The 14,653-nt window shown below is 39.2% G+C and overlaps 1 protein-coding gene across 1 annotated transcript in view; it reads right to left on the bottom strand.

Moving 5' to 3' along the window:
- Nucleotides 1-79: 79 nt before the first annotated feature.
- The window catches only part of LOC127062192 (klarsicht protein), a gene marked incomplete at its 5' end in the record, with an annotated part of 45,189 nt that continues 30,615 nt past the window's right edge, over nt 80-14,653 (bottom strand). Inside the window, 5 exons of the mRNA XM_050989945.1 lie at nt 80-6,075; nt 6,602-6,984; nt 9,303-9,504; nt 10,654-10,817; nt 14,118-14,299. Of these exons, the coding sequence (XP_050845902.1) occupies nt 5,763-6,075; nt 6,602-6,984; nt 9,303-9,504; nt 10,654-10,817; nt 14,118-14,299 (1,244 nt within the window). The remainder of the gene's footprint in view (nt 6,076-6,601; nt 6,985-9,302; nt 9,505-10,653; nt 10,818-14,117; nt 14,300-14,653) is intronic.

Raw genomic sequence — 14,653 nt, 5'->3', positions numbered from 1 at the left:
CATATTAAAGATTTCTATTTAAAATTTCTAAATAGAAGAATAGTTGGTATTACTGTTGGGATAGTATTATTAACTCCAATTAAAGAATTTGTAATTTATTTTTATTTCAAGGTGCCGAAATACATTACACAATGTTTCGTAAATGCGGATACGATTATTTCTCTCTCTTTCTCTTTCTCTCTCTCTCTCTCTCTCTCTCTCTCTCTCTCTCTCTCTCTCTCTCTCTCTCTCTCTCTCTCTCTCTCTCTCGCTCTCTCGGCAACGTGTTTTACAGTTCAGGTATTATTTGAAGATATATTGTATCACTATAAAAGTGCGAAATTCAATATTTATCTCTTCGAAGTAGACAGAGTAACGAAAAATCGTCTGTATGCAAGAACAATGATACAACTAATAAAAAATTGTTTTTTTTCTTCAACTTGATTGTTTAAATTTCATCGTTCGTTTTTATAAACTTTTATGTATTTATAAGTTGATTAAAACAATTAACAATAATTTTTAAAGTCTTGTCAAGAGACTGACATATAGACAAATTTTTCGTTACCATTCGACATATACAAATAAAAACAAGCTTATAACATTGAAATGATCAGCATACCATTAATAAAATTTTAATAGTCTTTTTTTATTCTTTTTTTTTTTAAGAATCGTGCTCGTTAGTCACCGATTAGTTTTTGATTGTTTGGATGCTCTTCGCTACTTGTAGGCTTGAAATCTTAGAAAAATAGTAATCCTTTCTTTTTCTTTTTAAAGTTCAACTTCAGTGAACCAACGAACCAGATTCTTTAACATGACGTACACGTTTAATCTTGAAAATATATAGCTCTAATATATTCTAGAACCATTCTCATGTTACAAGTAGTTCCTTAAAAAAAAAAAAAAAAAAAGACCCGGCAAAATAGAGACGTGATATCGTGGGTTTGTCTACAGGTTTTATAAGTGATGTAATAATAATTAACAGGAAGAAACAGTAACAGCAAAGACAAAGAGTTACTAGCTAAGTAGTAAATTGTAGTAAAGAAAAAAAAAAGGAACAAAAATAAAACGAAGAAAAAAAAAAGAAACAAAAAAGAAAATAAAAACACAAAAACTTGTAGACACCAACGCAACGTCAAATGTTTCTTAAGGATTGTAATTCTCTCTTTCTACTTTTTTTTCCTTTTTCCCTTATTTTTTTTTTTTTTTTTTTTTTACAGAAATATTATTATTATATCGTTTGAGGATAATAATTTTTAAGGAAAAGGATCGCATGCAGGAGATACGAATACGATTGTTATGTATTTATCAATCGAACGCATCTTGTAAGTTTAAACAGCCACGATATGTGGATGTCTTAATATAAAATACAAAAAAAAAATACAAAAAAAAAGAACATGAAATGAAAAATGCATCATCACGAATGCAAGCGAAGAGATACTGCATATTATCATTAAACGTAAAATATTTTGATTTCTCAGGTACTTTATACATGTATCATGAATGTAAGTGAGAAGTAAAAGCGCAAATTTTTTTTCTTTTCTTTTTCCTTTTTTTTTTTAAATATACCTTACTTCTCCACATTTGCTTACATATTTCGATGAAATGAAAATGAAAATGAGAGAAACCGATGAAACGAAAGATGCCCAACAAAACGTAAAATGGATTAAATTTAAAAAAAAAAAAAATCTAATACGTAAAAATAATTAAAATGACATTTCCAGTTGATATTAAAATTTCAAAACTCATAAAATTTTAATCGTGTAGTATAAAAACATTCAATCGACGATTGAAATAATTTAACAATTATTCAAAGTAAAATCTCCAAAGCACAAGATAACTTTCAAGTTTGGGCTAAAGGAGAAGAAAATATTAATGGGAGACGGTGAAATCGATCTATTTTTCTATCGATCTATCTGTTTATCGATTTATCTATCAATCGATCGACGAACAAATTAGAATTTATCCCTTCGAATTCGTCGTTCGATCAATTTCGATACATCAAAGTAAAACGTCCGACTTTATCGAATAATATTCCATCATTTGATTAAAAATCATCCCGAAGAAGAAAACGTAAAATTGAAGCTTTGAAATAGTTAAAAATTTAAGAACAGCGCCATGCTATACTAGACATAATACTATTCGATAGTATCGAAAAAACGATTTCGAAACCGTCTATTTACACTTGTCCTCTCAAAACGAACGATTTTACGGATGAAATCATGATCTATAACACAATTATAGTCGTTAAAGAAATTAGCTAAGATAGTTGTGTAAAAAAAAAAAGAAAAAGAAAAAGAAAAATAATAATAATAATAATATTAATAATAATAATATTACTAATAATAATAATGATAGTAATGAAACGAGGGAATCGTTTGAAAAAAGTTGTACATTTCGTTGATACTGGTACGATAGATGATATAGATCGTCGTCGATCATGTCAACAAACTTTTTATTTTATCTTCGTATCTTTATCTTCAACGTTTCTCTCTGTCTCCCTCTATCTCTTTCTTTCTTACTCTCTCTTTTTTTCTTTCTTTCATTTTTTTATTAACTTTTTTTGTGTTTTTTTAAAATCCCACATTATTCTAAAAGAAGGAGAGCGATAAGTATAGCTATTATTGCATACTCTCTCCTTCGTTATTGTTGCAGTACATAAATCATAAATGTACAAGTACGACCGATCTATCGATCGATCGATCATCAATTGTTCCTTTAATTGCGAAAAACTTGCAAGTTTTTCGTCGAACGTTCAATGTTGAACGTTTAATGGTGAATCTTCTTTTAAGACACCAACACGTACTTACTCGAGTAATATCGATGTACGCGATTTTTATGAAAATGCATTCGAATAATATCGTTGCGATACGTCATAACGTATAATGTAAAAGATGTAAAATGGTCTGCAAAATGCATTTCGTCGATTGTGGATTTAAGTGCGTCGCTAGTCATCTTTAATGAATTCGAGCAAGCGTTAGCAATACATTATTGCTAATTTTTTTATTTTATTTTTATTTTTTATCTTTATTTTTATTTTATTTTATTTCTATTTTTATTTTTTTTTTTCGATACACACAAATGAGTACGCTTACACGGTAAGCATCGTGCGAATAATCTGGGGTCATCATCGCGATTGCAATAGAATTGTCCTGTAATCGTAATTCGTCGTAAAAAAATTTTGTTAAATGTGTCCATGTGGTAAATCGTGAAAAATTTTACACAAAACGTATAACTATCTCTCTACGCTTTACCTCAAAAAACACGATTGATTGATGTTCTCAACGATGAAGTAAAAAACAAAAAGAAAAAGAAAAAATAAGCTCGTTGTATGAGTGTATATATATGTACAAGACGATGACACGTTCGGTAGTCGATGTCGATTTCACGTCTTTACAAATATTTTTCCATCTTCGCGTATTAAAAACACGCGAATCATCAAACTGTTTTCGGTTATCTACTTTAACTGTAAAAAACACAGTTGATCGTTTTATTTATTTTCTTTTTAACGTATTAGTAAACGACTCGATATCAAAGCGCATCGATATCGAAAGGAAAAGAAATGGAGATAAAAAAAAAAAAAGAAAAGAAATGAAAAGCAATGAAAATAGTTGTGCTATCTCTCTAAATGGATTGTTGTCGATCCTCGTTATTAGCTGTTCGATTAGCATCAAAGTCTGTATTATAACAGACGATACTCCTTCTAACACTTTTTTATCTATCTCGCCCATCCGTTTGTTCATTATAAACGACGAGCAAATAAGAATTTTTAATGAACGTCTCTTCTCTTCTACGATGGCAGTAACACGCTTTATAATAAGCGAAAATCTAATCTCTTGTAGATAATCTTCTCGTTATACGTCGTAATCGATCGTATATATACACCATAATTATAAAGAAAACAAAACTGATGAACACGATGTTTAACGAATTCAAATTAGCATTCGGAATTTTGGCACTTATCATTTTCCGATCTAATTCGAATTCTAACGATGAAAAACTTTTCTCTCTCGTTAGTAAGAGAATTATATTGAGAAAAAAAGCATTAAAAAAAAAAAAAGCAAAAACGAAAGACGAAATAAATGGCGAAAACGTGAGCGAGCCGTGGTGTGTTCGATGATAACGAGAAATGAAGATGGCGACGGGAGATCATGTTCTAACAAGCTACGTACGTACGTATGTGCAGTGAATCTGGACGAAAATAGAAAAATACTGGTCCGGAGAACGATTTCCCGTTATCCCCAATGAAACTTACATTTTTCTCTCTTTGTCTATCTTTCTCTTTCTTCTACTTTCTCTTTCTTTCTCTTTCTCTCTCTCTCTCTCTCTCTCTCTCTATCTATCTATCCATCTGATTCCTTCGAAGGCTTTATCACCAAATCAGAGCCTACTTTCCAATTCTGTCACTGTCTCGAGGAACGACAGTAGAAACAAAATCGGTTTTACTACTTCGTTCTACGCCTGTTTCTTCTTCTTCTTCTTCTTCTTCTTCTTCTTCTTCTACTTCTTCTTCTTCTTCTTCTTATTCTTATTCTACTTCCTCTTTCTCCTCCTCCTACCCAGACAAATAAAGGGCTCTCTCTTTAAAGTCGGGTCGTATAAATCTTTCTGCGAGAGTAGTAACGTATAATGTGTAAATACTCGCAATACTGGTACGTCTAAACCGAACTCAATTTCGATTTTTCATTCTACGCGATGTTTTTCACCTTCCGAAAGCAAGCCGCTTTTATTCGGAAATGGTATATTCGGCTGCCATATTGGTCCGCCGTACATCTTTCAATAAATATATATTTCTTCTTCTAACAATAAAAAATAAAGAAAGAATTCTATCGTTAACCGGTCGTTAATAATTCAACTCGATCATTATGATCTTCCATGTAATCATTATAACGTCATTAGTCGTTGCGACTTCAAATTCGCCATATTATATTAACCGGTCCTTTGTAAAAAATATTATTCCTCGTATTCCTTCTCGAATACATTAGATATACGTATATATCTTTGTGTAACTTCTACACACACATGCGTGTATATATATTATATTATATACATATATATATATATATATATATATATATATATATATATATTGTATATCAATCATATCAAATTAGTAAATCCATTTGAAAACTTTCTCGACACATGGTCGTTCATGTACTATATATATATATATATATATATATATATACACACATATATATAGTACGTATATACTTACCCGGTCTTCTCTCGTTTATGTCTTTGTTTGATAAATAGCATTTCTATAAATAAAGATATATATATAAAAAAAAAGAAAAGAACAAATAAAAATATGCTCGATCGTCGTAACTCGAACGAAGCGATTAAACAAGTTCTCCAATGAAATCTTTAAATCAATTTTCGAACAAAGACTATCCCTTTCCAGTATTCCTCGCGTAAGAAAATTTGAGCGTAATGAAAAATTAATCGTCGATCTGACGACGAAGCAGGCAGTGTGCAAAAACATACATACATATACATATATACATATATATATACATACATACATATATATATATATATATATATATATATATATATATATATATATATAAATCAAGGAAACAACGAGGACATGCGTAAACTAGAAAGAAAAAAGTTGTCGATCAAGTTACGATGGCAGTGTCATCGAGCATACACACATATACGAATACACACACCACATATGTACACACATGCGCACACGTGACGTACACATACACATACACGCAAACACCCACACATATTCTGTGCTGTAACGAATCGGTCGAACTGGACACGACGTTTATTTACACTGGAGGGGGTCCTCTGACGTAACGGAGCTGCGGAGTCAAAGAGAGATTGAGGGTGTTGGCCGCTTCGCAGCAATGTGGTTCGAGAAGACAGGCGGCACAGAAAAGAGCGACTAGAGCCAACTGAAAGGGCAACGCGGCCCTCAGGATACGCCATATCCAACTATGAGGAATGTCCGGTTCGTTCTCCGGATCACCAGTGTCCTCGGATTTTGTCATACCAACATAACCAGAGTCCATCTCTGATTGATCTTTGATTGCATCGTCATCAAAGTTGTTGTCACCATTGCCAGATGCCTTCTTGCGTTTGCTAAATAATAGAACAGAAAAAAAGATAATGACGAACGTTAACTATCGGTTTGGAGATCAGACTCGAAGTTACGAACACATCCATTCAAACGGAGCCTTTTTATAACTTTTTTTACGAGGCTACGTGCCGGATGTTTCACACCTACTTCAAATGAACCTATTTTCTTCTTGCGATTAAACGCGACTATAAAAGTAAGGGAGAGAGAAAGAGAGAAAGAGAGTAAAAGAGAGTGAGAGACAAAGAGAGAGAGAGAGAGAGAGAAAGATACTCGAAGGAAAGTTTTGATAAGACACCATAGCCAACGATATTCTGACCAGGGTTGGATCGTGATTGGAACTTCCTTCGAAAGGGAAAGGTCTGTTGTCTGTCCTTGAAATAATTTCGTGGATCTCAAAGAGAACTTGTAAAGATGAACTTTTGGGAAGAGGTCAATCTTGTTCCTTCTAAATAGTTTCTAATGACATCGGACGGATATTAGATGGATTGTTAAAACGTGTAATAGCTTCAACATTTTTTCAATACTCACTCGGTACGATAATGATGTTGACCAGACATTCTTTTAACGGTACGACTTTCAACGCTGGCTGCAGTACGAACGATCAATTCGCGACACTGTTTCTGTAAATCACGTAGCTCGATTTCAGCGTCCTCGACCCTTTTCCAAAGTTCGGTTAGAGCTTCGCTTCCTGGATCGAGTTGATTCTCCAAGCTACGCGTCAGACGACGAAGAGCTGCCAATCGACGTTCTCGTTCGCTCAGCTCTTGCTCGCTACCGCTATCAGATATTCCACTGTCCGATAGTGAGCCACCTTCTTGGTTCAACAACGTCGCCGATTGATCAGTGAACTTTGCCAGAGGACATGCAGTTACTTCCGCGATCGTCGCATCGTTCATTATCACCGTCTCGTTCTGAAAGTTAAGAAGAAGGTTTGGGTTCGATGTTGTTTTCGAAGCTGTTCTGATCGGATCGCTTGAGTGTAGCCGCGAGGTATCCTGCAAAGTATTACATAATCCACTGTCAAAAGATTGGCAAAAGTAAGAAGGATCCTGTAGCTTTGTGTACACGCGCGCGCGCGCGCGTGTGTGTGTGTGTGCAGGGTGTTCCATTTAACTCGACGATCTTAAATACATTTGTTATTCTCCAACAACACGATCGATGATACCAATCGAAAAGAAATGATTCGAAATATATTTTTATCAAATTCATATTCTTCGACATTTTTTTCATAACGGGCTACCCCATACGACGATAAAGGATTGCGATAATTCGCTGGCAACTCTCACCGAGGAATTCATCCAGGAAATTGTTCGTTCGCGTCTCACAATCAAACGGAGAAATCCAAAAATACAAATGAGAACGAAGTGGAGACACGGTCGAATGGGGGTAGAAGATGAAGAGAGGGGGATGGAAAGAGAAGAGTGGAGGAGGAAGAGAGAAGGGAGAAGGAGTAGGAGGGAGGGAGAGAGAGAGAGAGAGACGAGAGGTAGATTTAGGCTGTTTGCAGCAGCAGAGACGGAGGGAACGAGCCTCCGGTAATGAAAAGCGCGATCCGCATACCAAGTAGCAACCTCCGAGCTAACCTATATATGTATACACACAGATATACATATATATATACACACACATACACGCTCACAATATATAACAAATACTACGTAGGAAAGTCAAGACGCTCGGCTCATTTCCAGTTATGTCTCGAAGACACGCGGAAGCTGAGAGACAGACAGAGGACACGCGACGTGTCCTCTGATGTTTCTTTTTCTGTCCTTGACCGAGGACAGAGTAAAACAAAAAAAGAAGGAAAAAAAATAAAAAAGATATAAAAAGAATGAAAAAAAGCAAAACAGTAAAGGTAAAAAAGGTTGCTTTTCGTTGGGCAGGATGGTAGGAGAGAATGCGCCTTCCGCGGACGTTATTAAATTTGTATTTTTACGCTGATTCCACGGACCACTCCGGTACGTGATGCGAAAGAGAATCGTTCGGGCGATTAACGATCCAAGTTCCCTAGGGAGCGGGTTCCTCCTCTGAGATGGCCGACACCCCCGTTACTGGCCAGGCCTGGACCGTCGAAGGATCAACATTCGAAGCTACTAGCTCGCTCGCTCGCTCGCTCGCTACTAGAACATGCGCACACCATCCACCCAACTTACCTGATATTTTATTTAAACGCCTATCAAAATTTATATCCGCGTACCGCGAGAAAAGGCAAAAGAACACTTCTTTGTATCGTTCTTCTACCTTCGCTTCACCTTCTCCCTTTTTCACAGCAGGAGAAGAACTCGAAAGCTTGAGAAAAGAAAGACGTAACGCCGAGTGCATGAAATTATCCCCTCGAGTACTGTAGATCGGCGAAAGTAGAAACTCGCCGGATCGTTCCGTCTTGACGGGAGTTTGAATACGGTTGAAAGTATGCTCGCTCGGCTGTTACCCTATCCCCACTACCAACAGCAGTGGCAGTAGTAGTAGGAGTAACAGCAGCGACACTAGTCAGAGGGTAGAAGAGTGAGGGTGTATTGTGTCGCGAGTCGTACGTCTTCTTGACAGACGAAATGAGCGCCGGGACAATTGGAAATCGTCGGACCAGACGTGCCTTGCGACTTGCTCCATCCCTCTTTTTTTTTCTTCTTTTTTGTCTTTCTCTCTCTCTCTCTCGCTCTCGCTCTCTTTATTTCTTTCGTAGTCCCAACTCTACATGTGCCAGAACCACGCAAAGGCGAATGAGCTCTGGTAATACCGTTTACCCGTAAAATGATACAGGCAACACCTTGACGAGAGAAACGAGAGAAAAAAGCTTATATACCTCGGTGACCTAGATTAGCTCGATTTTCGTTATAAATTTAAAGGGTTTGCCCCGAGGGCCAAGAATAAAGCTCGTCGTATCGCGGGCAGTACGTCTTCTTGACAAGGCATAAGGAAGGAAAGTGAGAGGGCTTACTTTATATGCAAATACAAGACGGATATGCTTGGAATAGAGGGGATCGGTCTTCGCGACGGCGTTTAACCGAGACACGATATCGACAAGTGTCATGCGTCAAACGAAGCCCCCTATAAGCATCCTCATTCCTTATTCCTCCTTACGAGTTGAACATGACCCTTGAATCTCACGACCCTATCGTAAGGAGTTCAACCCCACGACTGTGAATCTTAAGGAAATAGGAGGAGAAGAGACTCGAAGGACTTTTGATAATCACGTTTAGATTGACTCGAGCGAAAAGAATCTACTCACCTGAGAATGAACCTCTTGCTTCTCTGAAAGAAGACGAGCAACGTGACGTACGGAAGAGGCAACCTCCGAAGTAGCACCGGCTTGAAGAGCAACGTCCAGCACCGCCAAGGTGTCCTTGTCTCTACGTAAATCGCATTGGAGTTCCGACAGACGTATGCTGAATTGTTGGACAGTTTGAAGAGCGCATAGACGTTGATTTCCTCTGAAAAAATAAAAAGAGAAAAAAATATATAAAAGGAGAAAAAACAAAGAAAGAAAAGAAGAACGAGGATAGGGGAATAAGTTCGAGTCATTCTCAGTGATCTCCCCGAAAAAGAATCTAACAGGTAAACATAATAAAAAGTGGAAATGCGGTAAAGCCGAGGAGCAAACATCGGGAGAACCGTCGTCGAATTATTTGATGGTTCCTTGCCAGCGGCACTATTGGCAAATAAAAACATTTTAGTCTTACCCTCGAAAGTCTACATAAATCTATATACGTATGTCAGGAGACGAATAAATCGAAGTTGAGCCCTTCGATATGAAATCTTTCGATCGGATGAGAACGAGACCGGAAGCATTGGCACTTTGACAATTGGCACCGATTAATAACGTACGTCTTCTTATTATTCACGTCGCACAGCACGCAACAATAACCGCGTTACGAAGGAAAGAACAATTAGAGGCACGTTCTTGCAATCGTAAAGTGCTTAATATCAGCCGACGGACGATTTAAACGCCATACCAGGATAACCACGGAACGTCCCTAAGAGGAATAGAAATTCCTGGGACACGAGCGAGACTCTACGAGCGAGGGATGGAATTGACCTCGGCTAAACCCAGTGGGTCAGTGACGAACCCCTTCGTACAAAATCCCTATCACGGAAAAGAGGAAGGAAGGGGGAGAAAAGCTCATGGAAAGTTTTCGAGCGAGGTTAAATCACTTTCGAATTCCATCCGAACGAACCTATACACGAATCTATTTTCACCGTAGCGATCTTTCGATCTTTTTTAAGATGGACTATTGATCGAAGGACAAAATCTTTTCTTAGGGCACGTCGACAATAGGATTTTTCTAATAGATCCTTAGGTCATCCCCGAGGATAGCCGTGATTAAACTCGCGATCCCTGTGTTAAAGCCAATAATCCCGTGACACGGGTCTCAAAATCTCCCGTAGAGAACGTTACTAGACTTCTGGCCTTCTCGCGCCTTCCGATGTTTGCTCTCGAGGCTTCATTATCTCTAACAATATTTGCTTTTAAGATCGTATGCTTTCGTTGGCAAGTGAAGTGAAAAAAGAGATAGAAAACTGTTAGGTACACTCTCTAAACTCGACCTAGACTTTTACCTAATCGTAAAGACTCGACTAACCTTTGAAACGTCTCGTCCCAAACTCTGTAAAGATCAGCTACGCCGTCCTTCAAGGCCGTAAAAATCAAAGACGTTGAGGTACCTAGATCGGTGATCAATCGATGCGCCGAGACGTTCAATGCCAACATCGCTGCCTTGCGTTCCCTTAGAGCGATCAACTCTGCCTGTAACATCAAGTATATACATTTCTAGGTATTAGATCGCGTACATCTTTTTACGATCATCTGACGTATTGATAAAGAAGGTGGATTATCAAGATAGAAGGGATAGGAAGATAGAAGGAGAGAAAAGAGGGAAGGGGATAGGATTCTAGCGTCCTAAGGGTTGTTTCAGGGTGATATAGACGATGAAGGAAGCATGTCACGTTGTCGCGTCCCTGTCGTCCTTGCTGCAGAAACCGACCGACGGGAGCCGCATAAATAAACTCGAGTTTATGAGGACGACGTCGTGGTTCACTGGAACGAGAGAAGGAGAGGAGAGGAAAGGTGTTGTTAGAGGTAGGGTGGTTGTAAGAGAACGAAAATGAGAAGTTCGTTCCTCTTCTTCCTCGTTCCATTTCTCTCGTTCAAAGAGGAGAAGGAAGAAGAGGAAAGATCTCGAAAGTGCTCGTAAAGCTCGTCCTTGCGGTCATCCTGCTTCTCGACGACGACAAAGACGACGACAACGTCTTCTTCTTCTTCCTTCTTCTCTTCTCTCTCTCTCTCTCTCTCTCTCTCTCTCTCTCTCTCTCTCTCCCTCTCCAACTCTTTTAAGCTTCCGTCTATTTCACCAAAGTAATTTCCCTTAGCAGACTACTATGAGTTAAAGGGGATTGCGAATTATGAGAGAACGAGAATAATGTGAGAGAGAGAGAGATAAAGACAAACAGAGAGAGAAAAGAGAGAAAAAATATTAGAAAAATGAGGAACAAACAAAAAGAAAAAAGTATAAGGACCTGATGGTAGAGATGGTGGACACAGAGTGTGGGTAGGCTCGAAAAGTAGAGCACATTGATATTCGTGGCGCATCCGAAAGGCAGAAACAGCCGTTGTCTCGCATCGCGTCCCCCTTTCGTAAAGCCCCACCACCACCATCACTATCACTACCACCAGCAGCAGCAGTAGCAGCAGCAGTACCAGCAGCAGTAGTAGTAACAGCAGTAGCAGCAGCAGCAGCAGCATCAGCAGTAGTACCCACCATCAGTACCTACCAAACCGATCTCTACCCCACGGACGCGCGCATTCCGATCTAATTCAATTTCCAATCAACAGCCAATCAATTGATTCGAATTCGGTATACACGAGAGCAGTCGCCTCGCGTTCGACTGCTGCATGTCTATGAGGAGCTGCTCCACCAGCTTGACTATCTCTCTCTCTCTCTCTCTCTCTCTCTCTCTCTCTCTCTCTCTCTCTCTCTCTCTCTCTCCCCCCCCTGCTCTCTCTCTCTCGTGCTCTCTCTCTCTCTCTCTCTCTCTCTCTCTCTTTCTCTCTCTCTCTCTCTCTCTCTCTCTCTCTCTCTCTCTCTCTCTCTCTCTCTCTCTCTCTCTCTCTCTCTCTCTCCATCTTGTTCTCTTTCTATCTATCTCCCCGAGAGAGTCACGTACGCCGTCGAACTAGGGGAATTAGCTTTTTACGCCTTGTAATACCATGAGGTGTTAAGTGGAACGGAGAACCTCTGCTAGTATTTTAATTGCGTGGCACGTGCTATCCGCACGCACTGTCCGGATTGCGTTGGCTCTCTTTAAAACGAGCATTATCGCCGTGAAAGGGACACGATGCGAGGAATGATCGTTCCGAATAAAGGCACACGATGGCTCGAAATAACACGAGTAAAGGACAAGGACCGAGTAGTACTCGTCGTCAGTTTCACACAGTCGAATTCTACGTACGTACACGTACGTTTTTATACGTATGTAAATGGGAACACTTGATAACTGAATTATTTTTGAACGCGAATTAGATGCGATACCACCATTGAATCTCTAGATATATGTAAAACAAGAGATTCGCGTATTGTTTCCTAATCTTTATATGTGAAGTACTTTTTCCTCTTTTTCTTTTCCTTTTTTTTTTTTTGCGGCATTACTCTCTCCTAGAATTTGCGTCGATTAAAGAACCGTCGCGAACGGAAGAAAAGAAAGAGAAAAAGAACTTAGAGTCGAGATATACTTCTCTCTCCTCTTTCTCTCTCTCTCTCTCTCTCCTCCTCTCTCTCTCTCTCTCTCTCTCTTTTGGTCTTCGGTGGGCTACCGCACCTCCTGCATAATGCAGCACGGCAACGAGTTCAGCCAGCAAATGTTGGACGCTAATACATCTTGATGATAGATAGGAAGCATGTGTTTGGTCTTCGCAATGAAGCCAAGAGAGGGATGTCGGAGGATATTGTAGAGGTGGTAGCTTCGGGGGTGGCAATGGTGAAGGTGGTGGTAGCAGTGGTGGTAGTGGTGGTGGTAGCAGAGATGGTGGTAGTAGTAGCGTCCGCGACGGTGCCAGCAGCAGCCAACGTAGACGCAAAAGCTTCCCTCTGACTTTGGGGTTGGAACTCGAGGGTGGAACTCGGGGCTTGGAGGAACTCGAACTCGGGGGGTGGCTCTACGTTCGCCGACGTTCACTCGCGAATTCCAATGCCGAGCACGTTCCCGTCAGACGAGCGTACGTGCGACACGACTACGCTTTTACGCTACTCTCTTTCGCTCCCTCCTCGCTTACCACCTGACCGTCCTCCTCCCTCCTCCCTCCTCCCTCTCCCTCTCTTTCTACCTCATCCTCTTCCTTCCTTCCTTCCTTTACCATCACACAGTCGCCTTCTTCTTTGTCGCGCCCCTATGAGAAGACTTGGTTCTCTACCGACCACCCTTTCTTAACTTTCTTATTGCTTGACTATCTCCCTCACATCCCCCTCTCTTCTCTTACCACTCTTTTTACCACACCCCAGCAACCCTCTTCTACGATATACACATACACGCTCACACTCACGGCTGCGATATTTTCGATAGCACAACCTATCGTTTCCCTTCTAATTCCCGACCGTTCTTTCGTAGAACATTCGATAATGAGAGATGCTCCGGAAGCATCTAGAAATAGATATATTTTTTCATCTGGCAATTCCGATCGACTCTATGAATGAAGCACGTGTATGTATAAGTATATGCCACGTAATTATGAATAAAGAAATATATCTAGGATAAGTTTCTGACATCTACGAGTATTCGATATTATTGCGATTTCTTCTAATAATTAGTCGTAATATTCTTTATTTTTAGGTGACATCGATTTTACCTTAAAAAATTTTACTTTCGATAGATCTCTACTTTATCGACCATTGTCGGTCAGTTATCTTACGAATTTACTTGTACAATCAACGATCGAAAAGTAATCGTTCTACTTTACCGACGCCGTCGATAAATACGAATTCTAACAATTAACGTACCCACAAAAACATAATACCAAAGAAAAAAAAAAAGAATAAAAGAAAGAAAAGCTTACCGTGATTCGATTAATACGCTCGTCCAGAATGTGAGGTTGTTCCAAAACGATCTCGTAAGCCACAAGCCTGTCGTGCGAGGCTTTAAATTCCAACAGCATCGCGGATAACTCCTGATGAAGCGAACTCGCCATTCGACTTTCCTCCACCCGAGATGCTAACGATTCCCATCTTTCTATTGCGCCTGAAAAAAAAAAATAGAAGAGAATTATTTAAAAAAAAAAAGCATTACACCAATAAATGAATCAACAACTGGTATTAAGAGCTACTAAAGGACAGCCGGTCTATACGAGTTTCAACTACATTCGAACCCGTCCTTGTTGTCCAAGACACCGGGCCTATTGTCCGTGAACACATGGTTTCTATGGTAATCTGACATCGTCGTTAAGAACGAGATATTTAAGGTCAAGCTGCTTATATTTACCTACGTAAGTTAATATAAGATGAATCGCATGTGCGGCTTCCGTGACCTCCTTTATTTGCTACTTTTCCTTTGTGCTATTATATTACTAACTAAAATATTCTTCGCTTCCCTTTT

The sequence above is a fragment of the Vespula vulgaris genome, chromosome 3 (assembly GCF_905475345.1).
Source record: "Vespula vulgaris chromosome 3, iyVesVulg1.1, whole genome shotgun sequence".
Lineage (NCBI taxonomy): Eukaryota > Metazoa > Arthropoda > Insecta > Hymenoptera > Vespidae > Vespula > Vespula vulgaris.
The sequence above is the reverse complement of the archived record's forward strand: the minus strand, read 5'-3'. Positions and strand labels throughout refer to the sequence as shown.